The sequence below is a fragment of the Oncorhynchus clarkii genome, chromosome 20, assembly GCF_045791955.1.
Source record: "Oncorhynchus clarkii lewisi isolate Uvic-CL-2024 chromosome 20, UVic_Ocla_1.0, whole genome shotgun sequence".
NCBI classification, from domain to species: domain Eukaryota; kingdom Metazoa; phylum Chordata; class Actinopteri; order Salmoniformes; family Salmonidae; genus Oncorhynchus; species Oncorhynchus clarkii.
The window spans coordinates 22,287,532-22,308,594 of NC_092166.1; the positions used below are offsets into that span (position 1 = coordinate 22,287,532).

Here is a 21,063-nt window from a genome sequence, read left to right on the forward strand (position 1 = left end):
AGTTTTCAGGACACAAATCACCATGGCTGTCATAACCAAGGAAAAGCCTTTATTGAAACAATACTGCATGAAATTAAACTAAAATGTACAGCGAAGTACTTTAACTAAAAAGGCTTTATTATAAACCAGGAATAGGTTTGGTTCCATTTAATCTTTATACCGTTCCCTCTACTTTGCTAACCACACCCTTCCCCCACACAACATCCATCTTGTGCAAGTGAGCCTTGAAGGACTTGGAGAATGTGCTCTTGACGATATGCATCGGGACAGACTTGCCACTGAGGTAAACCTTGTTCAGGCACTCTGGGAGCCAGGACTCTGCGCTCTGTGGCTTACCTACTCTCTCTGTCAAAGTGGCAGCATAGGAGAAAATGTAGCCCGTCATGAATGCGTCAAACCCTGCCCGGTGGGTACCTCCCTCCAGCTTCTTCCTCTTGGACTCTTCTTTCTTCTCTGCATCCGGTGTGGCCAGAGGCTGTGGCTCTGACACTCCATTTCTTTCCACCTCTTTGTCTGTCTTAATTTCCTCATCTGCAGACACAGCCTGTGGCTCTCTGACTCCGTTGCCTTCCTCCACCTTAGTCTCCATCTTCTCATCGCTCTCTGGCATCTGTGCCTGAGCCCCATCTACCAGCTCTGTGAGAGGGGGAGGTTTGGTGTCTTTGTCAGGGATCACCTGGTCCTGCTTTAGCTCCATATGGGGCTGCTTGCTCTTGGGGGCACCTTCAACTTTCCCCTGAGAAGAGTTCTTTCTTTTCCTTTTCCGTTTCTTTTTCTTTTCCTTTTCATCGTGCTGGATGATGAGGTCAGTGTCGTGTGACAAGGGACACTGTGACCCATTGGGGCACCAACCATAAGCCTGGCAAATACAGAAAATACAAGCTAAGTGGTAAACATGGTACTGATTACTGCATTACCATTATAAAAATAGTATATGAAATACCCCAGTGCTGATTATCCTGGCACAGGCATTTTAGGGATCCTTTAAAACAGAACCTGGTTTATGAGAAGTGATATATTACTACTTACAGAGAAGCGCTGGCAGACATTGAGAAGTCCATCCGGGCTAAACCCAGCTAGACAGGGCCTATAGTCCACATAGTTGCTCAGGGGCGCTGAGTATTTGCAGAACTCCAGGAACAGATGGCGTCCCCCACCACCAGCCTCAATCGACTTGCTGTTGTCCAGTTTGCTGTGAAAAAAATGACCACCACAAATAACTTAAACTACCTCTTGAAATGTGGCGCATATATAGTGCATTGGGAAAGTATTCAGACCCCTTGACTTTTTCCACATTTTGTTAGGTTACTCTTCATTTTACCCATGATCCTGACTAGTCTCCCAGTCCCTGCCACTGAAAAACATTCCCACAGCATGATGCTGCCACCACCATGCTTCACCATAGGGATGGTGCCTGGTTCCTCCAGATGTGACACTTGTCATTCAGGCCAGAGTTCAATCTTGGTTTCATCAGACCAGAGAATCTTGTTTCTCATGGTCAGGTGCCTTTTTGCAAACTAAGCGGGCTGTCATGTGCCTTTTAAGGAGGAGTGGCTTCCGTCTGGCCAGTCAACCTTAAAGGCCTGATTGGTGGAGTGCTGTAGAAATGGTTGTCCTTCTGGAAGGTTTTCCCATCTCCACAGAGGAACTCTGGAGCTCCGTCAGAGTGGCAATCGGGTTCATGGTCGACCCCTCAGAACAAGGCCCTTCTCTGCTCAGTTTGGCTGGGCGGCCAGCTCTAGGAAGAGTCTTGGGAGTTTCCAAACTCATTCCATTTAAGAATGATGGAGGCCACTGTGTTCTTGGGGACCTTCAATGCTGCAGAAATGTTTTGGTACCCTTCCTCAGATCTGTGCCTCGACACAATCCTGTCTCTGAGCTCTATGAACAATTCCTTTGACATCATGGCTTGGTTTTGCTCTGACATGCACTGTCAAATCAAATTTTGTCACATGTACCAAATACAAGCAGTGTAGACCTTACCGTGGGACCTTATATAGTCGGGTGTGTGCCTTTCCATATCATGTCCAATCAACTGAATTTACCAAAAGGTAGACTCCAAGTTGTAGAAACGTGTCAAGAATAATCAATGGAAACACACGAGCTCAATTTCGAGTCTCATAGCAAAGGATCTGAATGTTTATGGAAATAAGTTCTGTTCTTAATACATTTGCAAACATTTCTAAAAACCTGTTTTCACTTTGTCATTATGGGATATTGTGTGTAGATTGATCAGGAAAACATTTAATTTAATCCATTCTAGAATAAGGCTGTAACGTAACAAATGTGGAAGAAGTCAAGGGGTCGGGAATACTTTCAGAATGCACTGTACTTATCAAAATGTTGTGGCAAACAGCACTGATATATTACCACAGATTTACGGTCAGATTGAATTTAGGCCTTAGTCTATCGGATCAAGCGTTAACTGGCAATAGCAGACACCTGCATAGCGGATGTTTTGACGTTGTCAGAGGTGGAACTGCATTGGCTCAGTCAAAATCAGTGAGCAGCTGCTCTTGCAGTCATTGTCTCAAAGCCACACCCGCCCTACTCCCGTTAGAAGTTCAGCACGGGAAAGTATAGGCTATATAGAAATAATTACAATCTAATTGAAAAATCTGTAAATAATACAGATTTCTATCAGCCTAATCTAGGTGTATATTACATATCAAGTTCAAACTTGTAAACAAGGCTGCATGGGGATTTTTGTTAATGCGACTACGTGCAGCCAATGGCAGTGTCCACTTTAGGTATTATGCCGGGAGCCACTTGTGGATTTGTGCGCTCCAATGCATTTTCACTTCCGACACGTCAAAACAATCGCTATGCAGATGTGATTGAATTGAGCCCTGAATATATTAGTATTTACTATACTAACCACTTCTTGTAGGCATACTCCAGGTAAGAGGCAGCAAAGCGCAGCTCATACTCTGTAGCGTACTTGGTGTCATAGATCCCAGCAGGGAACATCTGGGACAAGTCAGCAGTGAACGTGCCTAGTTTATCTGGCAGTTGGGCATAGAAGCACTGATAAAGGAACACCATGTCAATCAAGCCATTGTGCAGCACCAAAGGCTTGCGAGCCCGTAGGAGTTCCACAAACAGCATCCTCATGTTCATTCCATGGGCATCCACTCTCTGGATACAAGAAAGGAATAGAACACTGGATCACTTCACCACTTAAAGGTAACAATTAGGAATAGTCCACAAAATAAATGCTGTGGCCTAGTATCGTTTAAACGTGTGCATTTCATTTGTCTCTGTGGATCTGAGCGATTAACAACAAGATCTTGATCTCACCCTGTCATTGCCCCTGAGATAAGGGACACCTTCAGCATATTGTTTGTTGAAGTCAAATCCATGTTGCACCAGGAACTGCACGGACTGTGGTTCAATTACGTACTCCTCACTGCAGAGCAATGTCAGGTTGTACACCTGCACAAGGTACGTATCATCATCCTGGAGAGAGATAAGACATCAATTAATGTCAAACTGTACATTTAGCTTTCTGAATGTCAATGTGCAAAGGAGACCTTTACCTTGTTTTCAAGTTTCTTATAACAAGCAAACCCAAGGGAGAGAATGGAGCGTGTGCGAGCTGCATTGCATATGGCTTTGTAACGGTCCTCTATGCATCTTAAAATTAAAACAGAGATAGATCCAATGCAACACTTGAGATTGAGATACCATCGTGAAAGTACAATACATAATGAGAAAAATCAAGATTAAACTTAAATTAATAAAACAGCCATACTCACTCTGCCAGCAAAGCTTTTCTATTTCCAAGGCCACTCAATTCCTGAAACAAAACATGCACAGACAGAATTACATTATTAGTGTCAACAGACCTACATAAAGGTTGTTGGGCCCATATAATTACATATAGAAGACCATGTACGTAGCTAGCTATTTTTTCGACTTAACTTGATGCGACACTTACCGTATCCAGTGCAATGAAGGAGGCCGTCTTGATTGCAAGGACCATAGCAGGCCACAGTTCTTTGAAATTATCATTCTGCACATCAATAACAGGGACTACCATGGAGGATGTCATAGCTACCAGGTAAATATTTGAGCACAACCAAAATGTTCGACGTCTGTATTCTAACGTTAGCTAGATAGCTAAGCTAATGTTAGCCACCTAGCTGAAGACAGTGGGATCGAGTGACTAGACTTATTGAATGGCCGGGGAGCTCATTGCATGGTGTTTTCGGTTGTCCAATGAAAGCGTTCTGTTCACTAGTATGCGATATTCTTCACGTTATCCCAGTTGGAAAGATCCAAAATCATGGGGGAAATGAAGCGTAGCTTAAACTGCAAATATTCTAACGTGGTCTGAATAGGCCCTCTCAGATTTTCCGTCAACACACAAAGGACCCCAGTACGCTTTCTGTAATCACTTAATTTTCAATATGGGGACAATTTCGACTAAACATATATGGTGTTTTTTCTTAGTCACCATAATTCGAATTTTAATGCGTGAGATGTTGTATTTACTTCTTTTGAAAAAATATTTGAAGCAGGCAGTTACTTGGATACCAGTGACGCCAACAAACAACCGTTGGGGCAAATACGCCATTTTGGCTCAAACAGTCGGAATTTACTTTCTTTGCAATGTAATATTTTTGGCATGCTGCGAACATCGCTTAATCTTTTTGTTAATGGTTGGGATGAGATCATGTTTCACAACATTCTGTATTTGGTGTTTTGTTTCCTATGAGACAAGTGTAACGTTCTGGTAGCATTAGCCTCACCAAGCTACATGCTAGTTAGCTGTGTCGTTCGATTGCATTGCCAACAACACTGGCTGATGGTTAGCTTGCTAGCTATATTTAGCTGTTTTGACTTGTTAGCTCGCTAGATATGGGTGGGTGCTCCGCTCCAAATTGCTCAAACTCAACAACAATTGGGAAGCAACTGTTTCGTTTTCCAAAAGAGCCTATACGTAAGAAGAAATGGCTTGTAAACTGCCGGCGTAATTTTTTACCAACTCCACATTCCAGACTGTGTCAGGCAAGTTTTTTATGGGTGGCTAACATTACTGGCTAGCTAGCTAGGTCCATCAGTGAACAGTTCCCTAACTCCAAATTAGGACAAAACATGTTGACAAGTTTGCCAACACATTTAATATCATAACGTTATTAGTTTATTTTAGTGCAATATAATGCACCAAGAGAAAATACATCGATATGTATGTAGCCAGCTAACGTTAATCGTACAGCTATGTCTTCTCGCAGGACCATTTTGAGCTGAGTCAGTTTGAAGAAATCGCCAGGTCGCCAGCAGGGGGAAAGAAGCTGAAACCAAATGCCGTCCCCACTCTTTTCAATGTGCGAGATCCACCTTATCCCGTAACCCCACAGATAGTGCTACCACTCAAGCCAGAGCCAGGTAACTGAACTTTTTATTTATTTCTAAATCACATTAACATATGTGAAATTAAATATTGATAGATTACCAGATAGCACACAATTTGTCAGATAGAAGCCTAATGCAAATGTTGGTCCTGTTGATCTAACACACAACTGTTCATTCCTGATCGTAACAGTGGATCAAATGACTGAGTCAAATGTGTTGTTAATGCTCTGTCTATCTAGTGGAGAGGGATCTCAATGTGGGGGATCATGGCTACGCACGACGGCAAACAACTCTGGGCATGGAGGAAGATGATGCTGATGAACTACACAAGGCAGAGGAACGTCCCTGCATCCATTGTCAACATTACAGAACACTGCTGGAACAAGAAATGCAACACACAGCCAGATTACAGAAAGAGGTGTGGTGGTAGCTCCTTTTTCTCAACAATTTAAAACTATTGCCTCATATATAAAACAACTTTCTCCATTCAAACTTTTTCATTGGAAGTTATTGTTATGCGCAATTATGTAATGGACCCTTCAGTCTTTTAGTTATTAAAAATGATTTTACAGGTAAGAACAACACCGTTTTGTGAAAATCTTTGAAAAGACAACACTTCAACATGTATGTTCTCTTCTTTTGTGTAGGTAGAGGAAATGAAAAAGCGGATGTTCAGACTGGATAGAATAGAGAGGGGCCTCCAGACATTTCTGTATGAAGACCAGATCCGCGCCCTGACACTGACCAAGCGTTCCCGGAGAGCTGTGTGGTCCCACGAGACAGTGCTGAAGGCCCGTAAGATCCGATGTGCGGTTGGTGGCAAGGGTTATGAATTCCTCCGGGAGTTAGGCTACCCCCTGCCATCTTATAGAACTTTATGCAACCGCCTGGATAACAAAATCATGGTGACGACAGCCATGGGGTGTGATGAGCTGGCAGAGCTAGGTCTAGGAATCATATCCACATGTGATAGTCCAGAGGGAGATGGGGATGATGAGGCTTTCATTGGAGTGATCTCATGAAAGAGAGATTTTACATTTATTTATTTATTTATTTCAATGTGTTTCATTTTGGAAGAATGCAATGCAAAATTACAGGACAATAGAGCAAAGACTGACTCTATGACAGCTAGTAGGCCTATGTGGTGGAGAAAATGTGGAAGTGTATGCACAATGGGAGATGTGTGTGTTAATGCAGGGGTGTCAAACATACGGCTCCGGGGGTTTGAGGAAAAATAAGTATATATTTTTAAAATAGTTGGGGGGAACAAACTCCATATACTTTAAAATGACTAAAACCAATTTTGTATTATTATAAAGGACCTTTACATTCATACAGTTTTATGACTGTCTAGCTCGCTAATAAAAAACAAACAAATGAATGCTAGATAGTTAGGGAGCATTGAAAATTCCAAAAATGATGGATTGAGGACAATGTTAGCAAATTTTGACGCTATATCAAATTTTCAGTGCGGCCCACCAGGCCATGATGAAGACCGGATGTGGCTCCCAGGACAAAATGAGAAACCAAGTCCAAAACCAAGAACACATTTTGAAGGGATACTTCAGGACACAGACGAACTTATGGATACCATTTGTATATCTGACTCTGGGGAAGTAGATAAAGGGCCTCATTGCTTTAAAGGGGTACTTCAGGATTTTGACATTCTTGGTTTTGGACTTGGTTTCACAAGTGGTTTTCAGAATGGTTTACTTCTGCTAAAGAATTAGGTGTTTATTTTGGATAGGAAACATAACCTCCATCAAAACAATAAAGAGCAGCAGTCATCTGCCTAATGCTTTTAAGCTGTAATATCAAGCCACCTTTCTGTGCTCAATATGGGGCCATAATTAAGAAGCTAATCATTTGCTGTTTTGACAAATACTAAGGAAGAGCAGAATTCTAACCACTGTTTGCAGAGTTTTTATTTGCCCCCCCCCTTGTCACTTATGTTAAGTGGACAAATTGGAGGAGAAGGTTGTATTTTGTCATGGGAATCAGTTTAGCTGCATTTGGAAACTGCAGTTTGGAGAACTGTGGTGCCTGCATTGTATACTGGCTGCGTCAACTCAGGCTGAATAACCTGAGGCTTATTTTGTTACAATCACTAATGGGATATTTGCTAGAAAGCAGAACCTCTTGGTGGGAGGATGTTTGTAGACAACATACTAAAGGGGCACACGAGCACACTCTGATTGATCAAAACAACGGTACTGTAGAAGAAGAATAAATAAATATTTTAAGTAGGCTGCTTGTGGCTTTAATTTTTTGGGGTGTATTCACATTTATCACTCCAATAAAGGGTGAAACATTATTTTGCACAGGAGACAATACCTTACTCATAGTACTGTGATGACTAGATTCTATGAAACTGATTCATGTTACAGGAACTACAGTGCATTTGGAAAGTATTCAGACTCCTTAACTTTTTACACATTTTGTTATGTTACAGCCTTGTTCTAAAATGGATAAAATATAACATTTTCCTCATCAATACCCCATAATGACAAAGTAAAAACAGGTTTTTAGAAATGTTTGCTAATCTATAAAAAAATAATCAAAATACCTTATTTACAAGTATTCAGACCCTTTGCTATGAGACTTGAAAGCTTAAAAACAGCAGTGTAACACTATCGGTTAGTTGTGTCGAGCAGAAGAGAGCCTCAACTAGGTCAGTCCAGTTATGTCATTCAGTCGTTTATTTTAATTGCATACTGTACTTAGCAGAGACTATAGCTATTTTCCTTGCTAGAGATGCATTTGAAGATTTGCAATGAGAATCAAATCTGAAAATGAGCTTCTGACATTGCCCTCTCTCTCCTGGAACTCTTTTTAGGTGAGGTTGGGAGAAGATGATGCAGGGTCTCTTTACTCTGAGGCTGTGTGCTGCTCTGCCAGGGCTCCTATGGGCATCGCCTCTTAGTAGAAGGGGACAATGATGCCTCCAAGATCTGTAAGCCGGCACCGCGCTGTGAGATCAAGGGCCATGGGGCCCCCATGAAGGGGCTGCTTGGAAATGTAGTTGTTCTGGCTCTACTGAAAGCCTGCTGACACTTCTGCCTCACACAGGCCTCCAAGTAAGAGAGAAGTCTTCAGAATCTGCCTGGCATAATTACTGTGGACCTAATTTAACATACTGTTATTATACCACTGTGGAAAGATTTGGGGGGAAATCATAAAGATGCGGTAATGTATTTTCAAACAAATTGATGTTTATGAAATGCTGCTGGTGATCCATTTCAGAAAGTTGTTAAGAGCTGCCTACCCAAATATCCAATATCCTAATGATGATAGAATGGGGAGGAGTAAATATTGGCATCTGTATCACGTTTGCCCTATCTTTGTCCCGCTGAGTAGACTAGAAGTCCTGCATGACAAGCTGCTCCGCAGCAACCTGACAGACACGTCTTTCCTCATTGTGAATGAACGGGAGGTCCAGTCCTGAGCCATGTACTGGGAACTGAAGAGGAGGGCCCCCCCGGACATCCCTGTCTACCAACAGGCCCAGCTACAGGATGATGTCTGGGAGGACATCATATATATATATATACACTATATGGAAACAAGGACGACTTCCTGGTATATGACAGGTAAGAAGGGAATGAAACACGGCCACTATATCGCTCTCCAACCAAGGTGCAGGGATTGAGGAGCAAAAACCCTGATGAAGGCTTAGGGCCGAAATGCCTTGGTTTTTACTTCAAACAATAAAGAAGCACATTTATCAACTTCCACTGTCCTCCAAGAGTTGCTGAATAACCTCTTCACTTCAATACGACAGGTAAGAGCCATCACAGAGGGGTCCTTCTGTGGGACAGCCCAAGTCCAAGTACTGTCATGTTATTTCTCAGAATTATAAATGTTCCATGAATAAGGAATGGGCTTGTATTGATTGAAGGCAACATGTCAGCACTAATCTAAAGCTTACCACTGCTCTTTGACTTCAATGGCATGAAGTATCTGTCAGGTTTAAATTAGATATTTTCTATCTACAGAGATCTTTGTAATTGGTGTGACACCTCATTCATGTAGCCATGGATCTCTCTCCTCTCGCTGACAGATGTGGGAGACTGACGTGCCACATAGTCCTGCCCTACAGCTTCCTCCACTACCCCTATATAGATGCAGCTGTCAGAGCCACTTACCACAAGCGCATCTATGGCAACTGCACCATGAGTGAAAGCACACTTCTAAAGGGAATCGCAGACATTTAATTTCTGTTTGGTTCGTCATTAGAAAACGCTACTGTCTGCTGTAGTGCCCCCATTGGAATAGAATGTCTGGAACACCCCTTCCTATAATGGGAACTGATTCTGAATAATAATGAGATCGCTCTGTGGCTCTCCCAGGTGATGTCTTTTTAGCTCGTACCTATTTTGTTAACTTTAGTGTGTTCTATTGTTATGCAGGAATCCAAATGGAGTTACTCAGCTGGGTGGAACAGCAGACAGTGAAACGAGTCTCTGAGCAGCGCAGAAATGGCTGTTAACAAGACATACAGTACAGTGTCAGATTGAAGTCGCTACTGTCAGCAACCCAGTTCCAGATGTTGTCTGAGGGGGGCGGTAACATGCCAAACATACATCACCAGCAGCATCATCAGCACCACAACCCTGGGTCAGACACAGATAAACAGGACTCCGATTAACATAATCTGTGTCGTTGCTGAGACGAGTAACAGTTAGTTAGCATGGTGGTGGGGGCTTGTGTCAGTGACTTGACTGTCTGATAAATAGTTTTGTATGAATTCAGTTCGATTTTGTCTGTGCCTGTCAATTGTATCTGATAAAGTAAACTTGTACAGTAAACTGGAGTAATTTGGCCCTTGGAATACAGTATGTCTTCCCTACATGGGTGACATGTTCTACTCTCTGCTATGAAGTCTGCAGGGCAAACCTTACTGAGGTGTCTGTAGACAGATGCTGTGCTGAGGAAAACGGGACTGACAGTCACTGAACCCATGCAGGGCAGGGTGCTGGACTTCAGGGTAGACTTAGGCATCCAAAATGTAGGTTCCAGGTTCCTGGTTGTTCCATGGTCAGATACTGGTTATTCACAAGCACGTAGCCTAAACCTACTATGTTCTGTATAACTCATCTAAATGCACAATTATTATTCACAATCAGAATCGGTTCCCATTATAGGAAGGGGTGTTCCTGTTCTAGACATGCTATTCCAATGGGGGCACTACAGCAGACAGTAGCGTTTTCTAATGACGAACCAAACAGAAATGAAATGTCTGTGATTCCCTTTAGAAGTGTGCTTTCACTCATGGTGCAGTTGCCATAGATACCCTTGTGGTAAGTGGCTCTGACAGCTGCATCTACAGTGGGGCAAAAAAAGTATTTAGTCAGCCACCAATTGTGCAAGTTCTCCCACTTAAAAATATGAGAGAGGCCTGTAATGCAGGGCAGGGTGCTGGACTTCAGGTTAGACTTAGGCATCCAAAATGTAGGTTCCTGGTTGTTCCATGGTCAGATACAGGTTATTCACAAGCACGTAGCCTAAACCTACTATGTTCTATATAACTCATCTAAATGCACAATTAAAAGTATGATTATGATGATGTATGAATTTAATCAAAATAAGTTCAATATGTGTTATGTTCCTATGTTCATAAAGGGTGAACTTATTTTGCTTGTCTTCAGTTACTGTCAGTGGATACAGTGAGGAAACCGAATATGACCACATCACCAGCATAAAGTGACATAAAACAGGCACCAAGTACAGACAGTGGGGAGGGGGCAGCCAGAAGTAGGGAATTCCAAATGCTGTTTGAGAAAATGGGTTTAGTCTGAGGAACAACTCAGCTGCTCTATTACTGATGTGCCAGAGAAGAGAGGTTGGTGACCTGCATTCCCGGTTGAATGAGTCTTACCTTGCTCCTACTGATCTGTGAGCCATAGATTATAAATTAGCAGCAGGGCTACATCTCACTGTCAGTGGTGTTTCACCTTTATGTCAACTAATGAATTCCCCAAATAATAGGACAATATTACTGCCTGGGCCTATATCTAATCTATTCACCATTCTTTAAAACCCGTATTTTTTTTTCACTTTAAATAACCGCTCACAAGTGGGCATGGCATTAAATAGATAGGCTAAAACACTATGCGCAGCAGATGGATTACTTTATTGCGGTGCGGGGTGATGGTACGCGATAACTCAGGTCAGATATCATCGTCAACACTGGGAGAATGGCGCGCTGGACGGCAGACAAATTCAACAATCTCCATGCCATGGTTCGGTGGTCTGCGACCTTCAGATCAGCAATTTGTGCAAACCGGTCGATGAGTGCAGGCTACGAAGTACGTTCTATTCAGTTTGCACCGGAATATAGACTATTAGAGCCTATTATAAATAACTGTCGTATGACAAAATCTTTGTCATTTCTAAAGTTGTGTTCATTTTAGCATGAATGCCCCTCTAGTCTAGACTAGTGGTATAGCCAAGGGAAATGCCTTCATCATCACCACTATTTATGCCAACAACACCTTGTTATTTGATATAGGGCTGTGTTACTCTTCTGTGAAAGAAATCTTCACAGAAAGTGTATGTTAAATATTTTGTAGGAGACAGGGAATTAAAACAGAAATGGCTGGAGGTTGAATAAGTGTGGTTGTGTAAGGGATTTTCTAAATCCTCCTGAAGCAAGAAGCTAAACCTACTTTAGCTTATCCAGCCGGCCAACTGACTTGAGTTGACTATCAACAAAACGGCTGCCATGCTTCAGTGGATCTGGTATAAGTAGCTGTCGGGTATTTATGTGCATGTTTTACAATTGTGTCCCATTCCATAATTTACCAATCTGACGTTAGATGGCAGTACTGTCCTGTGCATAGACATTTCCATATGAGGAATGGTATATGTGGTGAAATGGGGTAAACTTCTAGGAGTTATTTATTGTAGTTTCATTAATCAGGGTTGACTTTATATAATGTAAACTTGTAACTGAATATAACTAATCACAATGCATTTTTGCACCGTTTAGGTATGGCCACAACATGGCAGAAAATCCAACTGTTCTACCAATGAGTGCTAGAGAATAGAGGTAACTAAGTCTTCTTCTGTGCTTCTAAAACCAATTTCTTAGACCATAGTAATGCTGTCTCTATGTCCTTCACCTGTGCCAATCACCTGCATCTTCATGTGCTACCTGCTCCTCATAGGGGTGGGCCCCAAGCTGATGGCTCAGACAGCCAGTCAACCTCAGCCTGTGCTCATCGTTTACAACTTTGCCATGGTCTGCATGTCTGCCTGCATGTTCTATGAGGTATGGAAACAGGGGAACGCATGGACAACTTGTAGCTATTTTACCCATCTTGGATGCTTTAGATCTATTGTACACAGTACCTATCTATATCCTTGTTATGTGTAAATATATGGTGATGATTAGCTATTTCTCTACCTGTAAACGTATAGTATTTTAACATATTTTTCTTCCTTTTTTTATTTTATAATTGGATTGTTTATTTATTCACAGGTTCACAAATAATATTATAAATCAAATCTCATTTTGATGGTCACATACACATGGTTAGCAGATGTTTTTGCGAGTGTAGTGAAATGCTTGGGGCTTCTAGTTCCGACGGTGCTGTAATATCTAACAAGTAATCTAACAATTCCATAACAACGACCTAATACACACAAATCTAAGTAAAGGGATGGAATAAGAATATAGACATATAAACATATGGATGAGCGATGGCCGAGCGGCATAGGCAAGATGCAGTAGATGGTATAAAATACAGTATATACATATGAGATGAGTAATGCAAGATATGTAAACATTGTTAAAGTGACTAGTGATCCATTTATTAAAGTGGCCAATGATTTCAAGTCTATGTAGGCAGCAGCCTCTCTGTGTTAGTGATGGCTGTTTAACAGTCATATTATAGCTCATTGTTCAACAGTTGCAACAAGGTTACTTAATATTGCTGCCTACGGCATGGTGTTTAAATGTTTTGGCAATGTTTTCCACAAAACTGCTCAGAAAAGTAGCCTATAATTAGCTTTGTACTGTGCCCTTCGCCAATGAATCGCGTAATTGAAATCATACCTGTGCTATGGATCTATATATAAAATTTGGGGAGTCTTGTTTTCAGATTAGCCTTGTTAAAATCCCCAGCTACAATGAATGCAGCCTCCGGATAAATTGTTTCCAGTTTGCAGAGAGTTAAATAAAGTTCGTTCAGAGCCATCGATGTGTCTGCTTGGGGGGGGATATATACGGCTGTGATTATAATCGAAGAGAATTCTCTTGGTAGATAATGCGGTCTACATTTGATTGTGAGGAATTCTAAATCAGGTGAACAGAAGGATTTGAGTTCCTGTATGTTTCTTTCATCGCACCATGTCACGTTAGTCATAAGGCATACGCCCCCGCCCCTCTTTTTACCAGAAAGATGTTTTTTCCTGTCTGCGCGATGCGTGGAGAAACCTGTTGGCTGCACCGCTTCGGATTGCGTCTCTCCAGTAAGCCACGTTTCCGTGAAGCAAAGAACCATTTTGTTGATCCCTGCCTACAGACAGAAACTAAAACAAGAGGCTCCCACGCTGAGGTCTGTCCAACGCTGGTCCGACCAAGCTGACTCCACACTCCAAGACTGCTTCCATCACGTGGACTGGGAGATGTTTCGTATTGCGTCAGATAACAACATTGACGAATACGCTGATTCGGTGTGCGAGTTCATTAGAACGTGCGTTGAAGATGTCGTTCCCATAGCAACGATTAAAACATTCCCTAACCAGAAACCGTGGATTGATGGCAGCATTCGTGTGAAACTGAAAGCGCGAACCACTGCTTTTAATCAGGGCAAGGTGTCTGGTAACATGACCGAATACAAACAGTGCAGCTATTCCCTCCGCAAGGCTATCAAACAAGCTAAGCGCCAGTACAGAGACAAAGTAGAATCTCAATTCAACGGCTCAGACACAAGAGGCATGTGGCAGGGTCTACAGTCAATCACGGACTACAGGAAGAAACCCAGCCCAGTCACGGACCAGGATGTCTTGCTCCCAGGCAGACTAAATAACTTTTTTGCCCGCTTTGAGGACAATACAGTGCCACTGACACGGCCTGCAACGAAAACATGCGGTCTCTCCTTCACTGCAGCCGAGGTGAGTAAGACATTTAAACGTGTTAACCCTCGCAAGGCTGCAGGCCCAGATGGCATCCCCAGCCGCGCCCTCAGAGCATGCGCAGACCAGCTGGCCGGTGTGTTTACGGACATATTCAATCAATCCCTATACCAGTCTGCTGTTCCCACATGCTTCAAGAGGGCCACCATTGTTCCTGTTCCCAAGAAAGCTAAGGTAACTGAGCTAAATGACTACCGCCCCGTAGCACTCACATCCGTCATCATGAAGTGCTTTGAGAGACTAGTCAAGGACCATATCACCTCCACCCTACCTGACACCCTAGACCCACTCCAATTTGCTTACCGCCCAAATAGGTCCACAGACGATGCAATCTCAACCACACTGCACACTGCCCTAACCCATCTGGACAAGAGGAATACCTATGTGAGAATGCTGTTCATCGACTACAGCTCGGCATTCAACACCATAGTACCCTCCAAGCTCGTCATCAAGCTCGAGACCCTGGGTCTCGACCCCGCCCTGTGCAACTGGGTACTGGACTTCCTGACGGGCCGCCCCCAGGTGGTGAGGGTAGGCAACAACATCTCCTCCCCGCTGATCCTCAACACTGGGGCCCCACAAGGTTGCGTTCTGAGCCCTCTCCTGTACTCCCTGTTCACCCACGACTGCGTGGCCACGCACGCCTCCAACTCAATCATCAAGTTTGCGGACGACACAACAGTGGTAGGCTTGATTACCAACAACGATGAGACGGCCTACAGGGAGGAGGTGAGGGCCCTCGGAGTGTGGTGTCAGGAAAACAACCTCACACTCAACGTCAACAAAACTAAGGAGATGATTGTGGACTTCAGGAAACAGCAGAGGGAACACCCCCCTATCCACATCGATGGAACAGTAGTGGAGAGGGTAGCAAGTTTTAAGTTCCTCGGCATACACATCACAGACAAACTGAATTGGTCCACTCACACAGACAGCATCGTGAAGAAGGCGCAGCAGCGCCTCTTCAACCTCAGGAGGCTGAAGAAATTCGGCTTGTCACCAAAAGCACTCACAAACTTCTACAGATGCACAATCGAGAGCATCCTGGCGGGCTGTATCACCGCCTGGTATGGCAACTGCACCGCCCTCAACCGTAAGGCTCTCCAGAGGGTAGTGAGGTCTGCACAACGCATCACCGGGGGCAAACTACCTGCCCTCCAGGACACCTACACCACCCGATGCCACAGGAAGGCCATAAAGATCATCAAGGACATCAACCACCCGAGCCACTGCCTGTTCACCCCGCTATCATCCAGAAGGCGAGGTCAGTACAGGTGCATCAAAGCTGGGACCGAGAGACTGAAAAACAGCTTCTATCTCAAGGCCATCAGACTGTTAAACAGCCACCACTAACACTGAGTGGCTGCTGCCAACACACTGACACTGACTCAACTCCAGCCACTTTAATAATGGGAATTGATGGGAAATGATGTAAATATATCACTAGCCACTTTAAACAATGCTACCTTATATAAATGTTACTTACCCTACATTATTCATCTCATACGCATACGTATATACTGTACTCTATATCATCGACGGTATCCTTATGTAATACATGTATCACTAGCCACTTTATACTATACTATGCCACTTTGTTTACATACTCATCTCATTTGTACATACTGTACCCGATACCATCTACTGTATCTTGCCTATGCTGCTCTGTACCATCACTCATTCATATATCCTTATGTACATATTCTTTATCCCCTTACACTGTGTACAAGACAGTAGTTTTGGAATTGTTAGTTAGATTACTTGTTATTACTGCATTGTCGGAACTAGAAGCACAAGCATTTCGCTACACTCGCATTAACATCTGCTAACCATGTGTATGTGACAAATAAAATTTGATTTGATTTGATTTGATTTGGATCGTTCATTTCTCACCCTCTTCCCAGGGAACAGTCTTATCTGGATGCTCAGGACATAAAAGTCTTCTTTATTTGTGTTGTTGTTGTTGAGAAAATATGTATTTGTTCAGTAATTCTTTGGTTTGGGGGGGGGGGGGGGGGGGTACAGGTACATTATCCAATTAAAATGATTTGTTTATAAAACATGTACCCGTAGGCTTTAACTCAAAAGGAAAACATATTTTCTTTCTTCCTCAGTTCACAGCGTCATCCTGGTTGGCAAACTATAGTTTATTATGTCAGCCTGTGGACTACAGCACCAGCTCAGTTCTCGACTAGCCTACCTGGTTAAATAAAGGTGTTCTCGACTAGCCTACCTGGTTAAATAAAGGTGAAATAAAATAAAAAATGTAATGTGGGCAACAAAGTCTGTCTCATATCATCCACTGCAATGCATTGCAATTGCCTTGATAGACATATCTAAATGATTTCGAACCTAAAACTACTGCTGAAATGCCTTCTCTCTGTGTTCTGAACAGATGGCCAAGGTCTGCTGGTGGTTTTACTCCTCAAGTCATCGAGCTCAGTGATATTGTAAGTACACGTTGGGGATTCTACTATCCCGGGTTGAAGCAAAAACGGTGTAAGCCGCACCACTTGGACTATATTTACATCTCTTCTATCAAGACATTTTATGTGCTGTCTATGTGACTAATGTCTGTAAATGTAGCTAACTCCTGAGGATTTGTTTTCGGTATTTCTTGTCATACTCTTGTGTAACTGTCATGTTAATTACTCAAATATGACATGTCTCTTCCTGGTGTTCTTCATCCTGAGGAAGGAGAACAGTCACTTGACCTTCCTTACATGTCTATCGCCACGGCACCATGATCTTCAACTGGTGGGCTGGGGTCAAGTACGTGGCAGGAGTACGTCCCATTCACATCACTACAGCAGGGGCAGTGTTTAATTTACCCGGTGATAGACACAGAAAATAATCTCCTGTCTGTAACAGTATGACACTGCACAATCTATTTCTTGTATCTGCTTCTTGCTCGGTCTTGGTTGAAAGAATAATTAAGCTTTTCATACTTGTTCTTCTGGAGATATACCAGTGCACACACCCACGCACTGAAATGCACCTGACATTTCAATGAGTCTGGAACACATGCAACCATACCCACATTGTCCTTGGAACTGTTTCCTGTCCCTGCTATTTGAAAAAGACATTTGCCACGGTGAAAGCAGCGGTGATCAAACTAGACTAGCAAGGATTGGAACAGAATGGCAAAGATTAAGACAAGCTTTTGGCACTGAGATGCTCTATAATTTGTTTAAAATGGCGGTGAGTTTGCAGAAAACAGCTGGCAGTGCATCTTGGTGCAGCATTTGCCCTCCTTTTGGTTTAAAGATAGTAAACACAGCCTGGCTATTTTATTTCACATCGCGTGTCCTAAGACAGACAGATGGGCGGTTAGTCACACTTTGAGATTAAATCAAGACGTTGCTATTCAATATTAAATCCCAGCTTTAGAAACAAGTTAAACACAACTGACCAGTGAATAACTATAAACATACCACGGAAGGAATAGCAAATTCTCTGGGTATTTTGTGTCTTCCTCCCTCCAGGCTTCCTTATAGGCCTTATCAACTCATTGGTGCATGTGGTGATATAGACTACATGGCCAAAAGTATGTGGACACCTGTTCGTCGAACATCTCATTCCAAAATCATGGGCATTAATATGGAGTTGGTCCGCCCTTTGCTGCTATAACAGCCTCCACTCTTCTGGGAAGGCTGCTGCGGGGACTTGCTTCCATTCAGCCACAAGAGCATTAGTGAGATTGGGCACTGATGTTGGGCCTGGCTCACAGTCGCCGTTACAATTCATCCCAAAGGGGTTTGATTGGGTTGAGGTCAGGCTTTATTCAGGCCAGTCAGGTTCTTCCACACCGATCTCGACAAACCATTTCTGTATGGACCTCACTTTGTCATGCTGTTTGGGGAAAGGCCCTGCCCCAAACTGTTGCCACAAAGTTGAAAGCACAGAATCGTCTAGAATGTCATTGTATGCTGTAGCATTAAGATTTCCCTTCAATGGAACTAAGGGGCCTCGCCCAAACCATGAAAATCAGCCCCAGACCATTATTCCTCCTCCACCAAACTTTACTGTTGGCAGGTAGAGTTCTCCTGGAATCCGCCAAACCCAGATTTATCTGTCGGACTGCCAGATAGTGAAGCATGATTCATCACTCCAGAACGCGTATCCACTGCTCAAGAGTCCAATGACAGTGAGCTTTACACCACTCCAGCCAACGTTTGGCATTGCGCATGGTGATCTTAGGCTTCCAAAATGGCCTCCCAAATGGCACCCTGTAACCTATTTTAGAGCACAAATTTTGCCCTAGGGGAATAATGTACTATTTGGGAAGCACCCATACAGTACATCCTACAGTCTAGATAATACTAATTCACATTTATTGTATGTCATGTAAAAGTAGGGTTTCCCAACCCTCTCCCCGCGCCTTTAAGTGCATTAACCTTCAGTGTTGCCAGGATGCTCGGCTAATTAGCCTGTGGATGATCTGGTCACTGGAAGAAGCCCTGTTAAAGGTTCAATTTTTATCTCAATATCAAATTATTTGTGGGCAACAATTAAGTATCTACCTGTGATTGTTTTCAATTAAATGGTAAAAAAGAAAAAAATTGCTTCTTAGCAAAGAGCAATTTCTCAAGCAAGAGTTTTGCTTGGACTGTCAGTGGTTTGAGTTGGGTGGGGAACACTGAACATAAGGTTTTAAACTCTTTCTTATTGGTCTATTAACTAATTTTACAGCATGTTGATGTCACAATGGAAGGCCAAAACTCCTTCCCACCAAAACAGGCTGAAATCTCGAGGCCAGTGTGTATTATTGGTGTGCCAAGTCAATAGGATAATATGTATTGAGCGTTAGTGCCAACTCATACTTTGCTTGTTAGTTTCCTGATTTGGTCCCGATGTGGTTTATTGTACTATTTCTATGGGCTCTACAACTGTACAGTTTCAATGTTGTCACACTAGAAGCCCACAACTAAGCTTTCTTCTTATTGACACTAGTTATGTTGACCCTCCATGGCTCCACTTCCTCATAGTGACCATCTACACCAGCACCAACCTGTTCACTGACTGCGAAACCTCTACCAGAGCTAGCTCACCAAGAACAGCAAACAGACATGGAAGGAATGCAGAGGCAAATGTTACACATTTTATGTCATTAATATTGTATTTTGTAAAAATATTTATCTATTTATTGACCAATCATGTTCAAGTAAAGCAGGTCTCTATCTGCTGGCCTATGTTTCTGTTCCAACCTTCCCTCCCACCTGTGGGATAACAAACACACACAGACACCCAGAGCAAGCCCTCTCCCGTTCCCTCCCAGCCCCCTTTTGGTCATTAGGGATGAAATCTCACTGGTGACTCTGCCAAATTGAAATAAACCCGAGCAGGCCTCCTGTGGCACTTAATTTGTTTTAGGAGTCATTGGCTGGGAGGTTAGCCAATCGCCAGTCAGCAGGCAGCTTGAAACTGCCACCCTGAGCCACTCCCTCCCGGTCTCTGTTCTGTTAAGATTCCCAGTAACCCCCCCTTCTCACCCGTCACCCCCTGTCCCATCCGCCCTCCTGTTCCCCCAACATTCACGACAGTACACCAGGGACACAATATTAGATGCTCTATCATGACACAAGGCGAGACCCAGATGCAGACACAGGAGGTAGATAGTTGGAGTCTTACAATATTTAATAATCCAATAGGATAAGGCAAGAGAATGGTCTTGGACAAGCTAAAGTTCAAAAGGTACCAAAGGGCAGGCAGAATCAAGGTCAAGGCAGGCAGGGTGATCAGGCAGGCGGGAAAGTAGTCCTTAGTCAGGCAGGGGTCAAAACCAGGAAGACTATCAAAACGAGAATAGCAAAGGAGAATGAGAAAAACACGCTGGTTGACTTGACAAACATACAAGACGAACTGTCACAGTGAGACAGGAAACACAGGAATAAATACACTGGGGGAAATAAGCGACACTTGGAGGGGGTGGAGACAATCACAAGGACAGGTGAAACACATCAGGGCGTGACATGCTCATCAATTGGCTTCACCATCTTGTTGTCTTAGTTCTCTCTTTATGTAGTGTTGTGGTGTCTCTCTTGTCGTGATGTGTGTTTTGTCCTATATTTTTAATCCCATCCCCCGTCCTCGCAGGTGGCCTTTTGCCTTTTGTTAGAATTTGTTCTTAACTGACTTGCCTAATTAAATAAATAAAAAATATATAATTAAAATCAAGCCCTAGACAAGTCAAATCAGGTGTTTTTGTCCAGGGCTACAACAAAAATGAGTGCTGTTGGGGGTACTGGAGGACCGGAGTTGGGAAACACTAGACTATAATCTAAAAAATGTTAGCTGAAGTGGGCTAATTGACTGTCAGTGACTGACACAACAATAGGAAAACTGCTAATGCACAACCACATATCGAAACTGCACCTTGTGTTCTACTATTCTAACTCTCAACAGTAAACTGAGACTGAACCCTCACCCACCAAAAAACTCCCAGGCCGTCCCTGAACCTGGGTGTGTAACTCTCATTCTATCACCATTCATGGGTGCTGGAAAACGACGTAGCTCAGTGCTCAGTCTGTTGTGTTGAATTGCATGCCAGATGTCTTAAAAAGC

At 43.1% G+C, this 21,063-nt stretch overlaps 2 protein-coding genes and 1 long non-coding RNA gene across 4 annotated transcripts; 2 read left to right on the top strand and 1 right to left on the bottom strand.

Annotated features, from left to right (window-relative positions):
* Positions 1-29: 29 nt before the first annotated feature.
* On the bottom strand, positions 30-5,270 carry LOC139376090 (target of EGR1 protein 1-like). Its single transcript, XM_071118268.1, has 7 exons — positions 3,941-5,270; positions 3,759-3,799; positions 3,540-3,636; positions 3,301-3,459; positions 2,879-3,138; positions 1,030-1,192; positions 30-859 (listed from the first exon to the last, which is right to left on the bottom strand). Exons 1-7 carry the CDS (start codon positions 4,052-4,054, stop codon positions 155-157), a joined length of 1,539 nt encoding a protein of 512 aa, XP_070974369.1. The 5' UTR covers positions 4,055-5,270; the 3' UTR covers positions 30-154.
* LOC139376091 (THAP domain-containing protein 1 A-like) lies at positions 4,678-8,446 on the top strand. Of its 2 annotated transcripts, XM_071118270.1 has the most exons (5): positions 4,679-5,013; positions 5,238-5,391; positions 5,598-5,776; positions 6,006-6,153; positions 8,195-8,446. In XM_071118270.1, exons 1-5 carry the CDS (start codon positions 4,864-4,866, stop codon positions 8,212-8,214), a joined length of 651 nt encoding a protein of 216 aa, XP_070974371.1. In that variant the 5' UTR covers positions 4,679-4,863; the 3' UTR covers positions 8,215-8,446. The 2 variants fall into 2 exon arrangements, with proteins under 2 accessions (XP_070974370.1, XP_070974371.1); XM_071118269.1 differs by lacking the exon at positions 8,195-8,446 and having other exon boundaries at positions 4,678-5,013; positions 6,006-6,569.
* Positions 8,447-11,313: 2,867 nt separating this feature from the next.
* LOC139377329 (uncharacterized) lies at positions 11,314-20,758 on the top strand. The gene is made up of 4 exons (XR_011627997.1): positions 11,314-12,409; positions 12,528-12,631; positions 16,614-16,713; positions 16,895-20,758. It is a non-coding gene; the product is annotated as an uncharacterized lncRNA (long non-coding RNA).
* Positions 20,759-21,063: the final 305 nt, after the last annotated feature.